Source organism: Carcharodon carcharias, chromosome 26 (genome assembly GCF_017639515.1).
Source record: "Carcharodon carcharias isolate sCarCar2 chromosome 26, sCarCar2.pri, whole genome shotgun sequence".
NCBI lineage: Eukaryota > Metazoa > Chordata > Chondrichthyes > Lamniformes > Lamnidae > Carcharodon > Carcharodon carcharias.
The window spans coordinates 29,947,101-29,953,757 of NC_054492.1; the positions used below are offsets into that span (position 1 = coordinate 29,947,101).

Here is a 6,657-nt window from a genome sequence, read left to right on the forward strand (position 1 = left end):
AAGAATTATACAAATGGTAGGACAGTAATGATGCATCACTAGCATCTGATTCGAGTATTGAGTTCCTGTTGTCTACATGACCATATACTAAACAGACACTGAAATTTTCTATGAAGTTAATCTAGCTGAGAGGAAAAAAATTATACTATCAAAACTTGGGATAAAAATTGTCGTGTGACACAACATGTCAAATTAATGCATGTGGGTTCCCTATTGTAACTCTAATCTTGATAGTCCCAATAGAAGGGTAGAGAGAAGGTGTGGCACTTTTGTTCTCGCGCATCCATGAGTTGAGAAAACCTTGAGGGCAAGGTAACCAGCAGATATAACAGCGAACTTGGTGACATTACAACTTGAAGGCCAACATTAAGAAGAAAATAGTGAAAAAAAACCTTGATTTGCTATTGAAGTATTTTAGATCTAATTGACACCAATAATTGAGAAAAATTGCACTCCTGGCATTTTATTTCCTTCCTTTTGAATTCATGTCTTTTTGCTTTTACTTCGTGTTCCAGGCTTCAAGTAGTTTGATATAGCTATAATGACCAGATCCTTTCTGCTGTGCCTATTTCAAAAAAGATTTTTAAAAACTACATTTCATTGTTCTTGGGTTATTTTAAACTTTGTTCTAATATATTTTTCCCCCTCTCTTCTTTAGGTGTTCCTTTGTCCACTCAGTGGGGACCTCAGGGTTATTTTTACCCTATTCAGATAGCACAGTATGGGCTAAGTCACTACAGTAAAAACCTCACTGAAAAACCACCACATGCTGAAGTGTATGAGATCGCAGAGAAGAGAGACAAAGGCACAAGGCAAAATGACTGGATTGTACCAAAGGGTTGTGCAGTCTCTACAGTCTTTGACAAAACTAGATCCAGCAACGTAAAGCAGTTCACCACCCCAGGTATTTTATCTTACTGATCAATACTTGTTAATGCGTTCTTACTGAAGAAAGACAATGAAGTAATTATTGTCAGCACTGAAGCCTCAGATCTTCGTCAGAAAACTGTGAGAAGGTTTCCAGCTTTTGACATTGTAAAAAGAGAGGACAAACTGTGTTATGAAGTCTGTAATGTTTTCAAGGCTCCCCTTTTATTGATGGCAAAGTAATTTCAAGATGCCATAGGCCACAGACAAATCCACTTAAATTTAGGATATCTTAACTAATGGATTTACAAATGATTTATGCATTGATTTTTTTTTAAACAATTTTAAAAGAAAATTTTAAGAACTCATCCCTTTATGGATGATATCTCAAAACTATCTGACCTGAAAAACCTAAGATTAAAAAAAATTTCCAACTGCATGCATTAAATTCACAATGAATTGTGCAGTGAAGGTTGAGTTGAAACCAGTGAAAAGACTGAATTGCTAATTTCCATTGGGCTAATGCATGAAAGCTGGAGTTGTTTGGTAATTATAGGATCTCGGACTGTATTTAGGAAAGATCCAGTATTGAAATTAGAATCCCCCACATTGAAAATTGCCTAGGTGTTTAAAGATAAAATAATTTTAAACACCAGGCACTTGCAAAATCCTATGCTTCACTGATTTAACTCTAGAAAAAATCCTGTAAACAAGCTTTGAGATTAAAGTTAAACCTTGCACCACATTCCAACCTGCCTGCTGTAATGTGTAATGATTTGACCAAGTATATTATAATGTTATGGTGTAAAATGTGGCATAGGTATGGCATCTGCAGTAATGGTTTTCTAAAAATTGGAGTGATTGTTAAGAATTGATGGTATAAGTATACACATTTTCACAAATCTAATTTTACATTCCAATAGAAAGCTGCACACTAATGTATTACACTTCAAGTATTATGCAAAAGCTTCAGTTTAATCATTCATATTTTTCCCTTTCAGAATCTTCGGATGGTGTTTATCTGATGTTAGGAAATGGAAAAGATTTCATCATTTCATTTGATCTTAAATTCTTAACAAATGGGAGTATTTCAGTGGTACTGGAGACAACTGAAAAGAACCAGCTGTTTACAATTCACTATGTCACAAACACACAACTTATAGCCTTCAAAGACAAAGACATTTACTATGGCATAGGCTCCCGGACTAGCTGGAATACTATTACTCGAGATCTGGTAACTGACCTGAAGAAAGGAGTTGGCTTATCCAACACTAAGGCTGTAAAGCAGACTAAAATAATGCCCAAGAAAGTCATAAAGCTGGTTGCCAAGGGAAAAGGCTTCATTGACAACATCACAATAGCAACCACGGCACACATGCCTGCCTTCTTTGCTGCCAGCGATTGGTTGGTAAGAAATCAGGATGAAAAGGGTGGCTGGCCAATTATGGTAACACGTAAGCTAGGTGAAGGCTTTAAATCTTTGGAGCCTGGCTGGTATTCAGCTATGGCACAAGGTCAAGCCATGTCTACACTTGTAAGGGCCTATTTGCTCACAAAGGAACAGGCGTACCTCAATTCAGCCTTGCGGGCAGTAGTGCCCTATACTCTCAAGTCAGAAGATCATGGTGTAAAAGCTGTGTTTATGAATAAATATGATTGGTATGAAGAATACCCAACTGTCCCCAGCTCTTTCGTTCTGAATGGTTTCATATACTCGCTACTGGGTCTATATGACCTCAAAGAAACTGCAGGGGAGAAACTAGGACAAGAAGCTAAAAAACTGTATGAACGAGGCATGGAGTCTTTGAAAGCCATGCTTCCATTGTATGACACTGGCTCAGGTACAATCTATGATCTCCGCCATTTCATGCTTGGTACAGCTCCAAACTTGGCACGTTGGGACTATCACACCACCCATATAAACCAGCTACAACTGCTGAGCACAGTTGATGATGCTCCTATCTTTAAAGAATTTTTAAAGAGGTGGAAGTCCTATTTAAAAGGAGGGAGGGCAAAGCACAATTAGAGCTGAAAGCCAAATTATAATCTTATGAATCATACATATAATATATAAGGGAAGTTTCCTTAACTTAAACATTTTTATAAGTGTGCAAATAGTACCTTTTGTATCCCTGCCATCTTCCTAATGGCACACTTTAAGAGTGTAACAATCAGTAACTCTGTATGATTAAAAAAAAATCAATTGGTTAGAAGAATTAGCCCTGACTAAACATCCTTTTGTTTGTCTTTGCCTTTCTGTAAGTGAAATACTAATTAGTTGGAAGTGATTTAAGCTTTCAGTTCTGCATTCTCAATCATCTTAACACTTTCAAACCCTTTCTAGCACATCACCCCTGTCATCAGCACTCACTGCTTTAAGATATATGCTTTTATTTCTGCCTTTGTGGTTTTTATAATTGTTATTCTTCAGCATTGATTTTGTTTTTGCAACCATTGTATTATGTCATCAAATCATTTACCCTTTCAGCAGCGAATGAAATACTGTTTCTTCTCTTTTTTAAGAGAAAGCATCCATTTAAGTATCTCTAGTATGGCAAGAGTCTCAACACTGCTTTTCTGTTCAGAGACTTCATATCCTTATCTATGTTCCTAGCCCCAACGCCAAACTAATGTATTAATTTCCATGCTTAATGAAATGTTGAAAATTGTGATTGACCCCTAAGGTGGTTTGTTGGCATGTTTTTATTTTATTTTCTGTTTAGAGGTGAGGCTGCTCTTATAAACTACATTGAGTAGCATGAACTTTTGTAAAAATGTATCCTTTTAAATGTTCATCTGTAACTGGCACAGAATATTTTTCCATTGTATATTGTATATTTAAAAAAAAAGGTCCTTCTAAGCTTATTGCTCATTTAGCTTTTGATGCACATGGCAAAGCACAACACAAAGTTAAAATGTAACTGCACAAGTATAGTATATATGTATAGTGGATCTTGTATTACAGTGCAAGGGGTGAATTTGGTTTCCAATGGAATCAATAAGTTCCAAATGGTAGTTGATGTCATTTCCATTTTTGCCTCCGCCACTTTCTAAACCCACTCCCTTCATTCTTGCAGAACTCTTGTCTCCATTTGATTTGTGTCACAGGATTAAACTTTTATTTGAGGGCACGTTGTAATACAGTATTTACTTTGTGATTATGTTCATACAATTAGACTATTTTATTTTAAAAATAAGTATTATTTGATCGCAATGAAGTTGTTTGTGTGATTTGGGCATTGCTTCCCTCCCCCTTCATGATAACCAGTGTGATAAAAGAATCTTGTCATGGAAATGTCGATATAAGGAGCCAACTCTGTGGAACATGATCCACTTTAAACATTCACAGCCTGGATTAAAAACAGAAAATTCAAGAAGTGCACAACAAGTGGGTCAGCAACCATCAAGAGGAAAAGCAGGTTACTGATATGACATTCCAGGTGCGGCCCTTTGGTTTTGGTGAACAATACCTAAAGTAGCAATCGACCGAACTTTGCAGATGCTGACTGACCTGTTTATATAATCATATTTGTATTTCAGATTTGCCTATCTTTTCTCTTTATTTCAAAGCTTGGACTTAACTATTAATCAGCGAATAGCATTGGGGGGAGTTGTGGATGTTGAAGCTATATTGTTTTGTAAGGTAGTGTGCATTTAACAAGAAAATATCACCAGCCCAGAAATGGATTTGAATGCCAAAATCATTTGGATACAGTGAAAGTAAACTGAATATTTTCATAACTGCCAGAGCATCTCCCAAGTTCAAAACATGCTTTTTTCCTAGTCTTTATCATCTGTTATAGTCTTTTACAGATAGACCCAAAACAATTACTGAGTGGGAGAAACATGTTGTATCAAATATACTTAGAATCAGGAAACAGCCTCACTTAGGTTTTGTCATCATTTTGCTGTTCTGTAGCATAGGAAACAGAGATCTAAATGATGGTGAAGGAAACTTTGCCCAGTTTCCTTGTTTTAAACCTGATTTTCACCGAGTTTTTGTACATGGAACCAGACCAATGTTTGGATGCCATGACCATTGATGCATGGAATGAGGGGTTTACTTTGCTGTTGATTTGGCCATTTGGTTTAATTATTGATGTGATTGTTTGGAAGCCACACCTTCCAGCACTCCTAATATTCCACCAAGTTCTATTTATAGCCAGAAATGGCGCAGGCTTTATAAGATCTGATTTTTTTACTATTCCTGAATAATTATAGTTAATTCAAATCAGTGAACCAACACGGAACAAAATTCTTAATGATCGAGTTAAAAGAAACTAGACAATCTTCCCTCCCTCTTTATTGAGCTATTCCTGCCTCCTTACAGAAGAAAGAAAATTGCTGGAAAAATGCAGTGGTTGATACAGGTATTAATAAGGTCAGTCTGCAATATTTATAAGTATATTGCTGAAATCAGATTATTACTTAAAACGTAAAGCATGCAGATCAAGTTGCAGGCTATGTTGGATGAGATGTCCAATAGTGTACTTTGTTTTTCTCTGCAATACTGATATCTATTTGATCTAACTAAATAGTATATATTTGAGAGGCATTCACTATGGCAGTTAGATGGGATAGAACTATTTGGCATTTGCTATTTTATTATTCCAAGCCTTTCCATTGCTATTCCTTGTCATGTTCTCTGCATGCCAAACCACATTTTCTTTTTATTCCATCACCCAATGGTTCATTTCCCTATTTGTAAAGATGGTGTTGTATTAAAAATGTATTGTTCTGTGTTTCTTTTCCTCTTCATGTTGGGGAATTCTGTTCATAGCTCTAAATCATCTTTTCTTCTGAGCTTAAGTGTTGTCAATACCAAAGCATTATATAAAAAAAACATCCAAACTGCTCTGCACCTGAGATGGTCTTGTTGATAACTGTTAATATTACAAATCATTCTCGTCTTTGGATGTATTAGAATGCAAGATGCAGGTGGGTAAATGCAAACAGATGACACACAAGCACAATAGTAGACTTTGTGCTGATGTACCTTGTCCGGACAATGTGCAAGACTTTCACTGAAAGCTGCTATTTTCATTCACACTGTATTTTTTATCATTTTAACTTGTATTTTTACACGTGGATTTGAACCATATGTTGGATATGCAATAAACTGTTTACTGAACACTGTTGCCTTTTGATGGGGTGAAGCAGTGTTATAGAGCTGTACCGATTTGCATTTGTTAAGCACAATGTGCACACGGTTGTACAGCTTTGCCATTTTGTACACGGCAAGAATTCATAATTTTTTCAAATAAAGTGACTATATACAACTATGTTTATATAATAATATTGATTGGATCAATCTTTGCTGTGCTGAGTATCTTTGCTTACTGAAGTTGTACAATAAAACATTTTCTTAAAAAGGTGCTTCCTAGTTTTGTTTGTTTTTGTTAATATACAGTTGCATAAAGGAAATCTGAGGTTACAGATCTATTTCTTAATTTTCCTGAGCAAAGACTCTGTATCTAGGTCCTGTGTGTCTAAAATTCTATGTTCATTGTCACTTGGCAATAATATTGTTTCCCAAAATGTTATTATTCAAGCAAAATACCAACTTTAGCATTGCCACTTTTAAGAAATTACATATAAGTAGGTCACAGGACGATTACTGGACTGAGATCCTTTTGCATGAACATGGATTGAGAAATCTTGAATTACATTCTCTTGCCAGGAAAAATAGCACAAACATGGTGCTGTGAATGGAGAAAGGTAATGTATTTGTCATCAGCATATTTGGACAAATGAACTGTTCAGAGAAACCAATATATGTGTATTTTAACA

At 35.7% G+C, this 6,657-nt stretch overlaps 1 protein-coding gene across 8 annotated transcripts in view; it reads left to right on the forward strand.

Annotated features, from left to right (window-relative positions):
- Window positions 1–6,239, forward strand: part of LOC121269805 (D-glucuronyl C5-epimerase-like) — a 115,274-nt gene extending 109,035 nt beyond the window's left edge. For all 8 annotated transcript variants that reach the window (XM_041174752.1, XM_041174751.1, XM_041174753.1 and 5 more), the window contains 2 exons: window positions 659–904; window positions 1,869–6,239. In XM_041174752.1, coding sequence (XP_041030686.1) covers window positions 659–904; window positions 1,869–2,893 — 1,271 coding nt within the window. In that variant the 3' untranslated portion in view covers window positions 2,894–6,239. The remainder of the gene's footprint in view (window positions 1–658; window positions 905–1,868) is intronic.
- The last annotated feature ends 418 nt before the right edge of the window (window positions 6,240–6,657 follow it).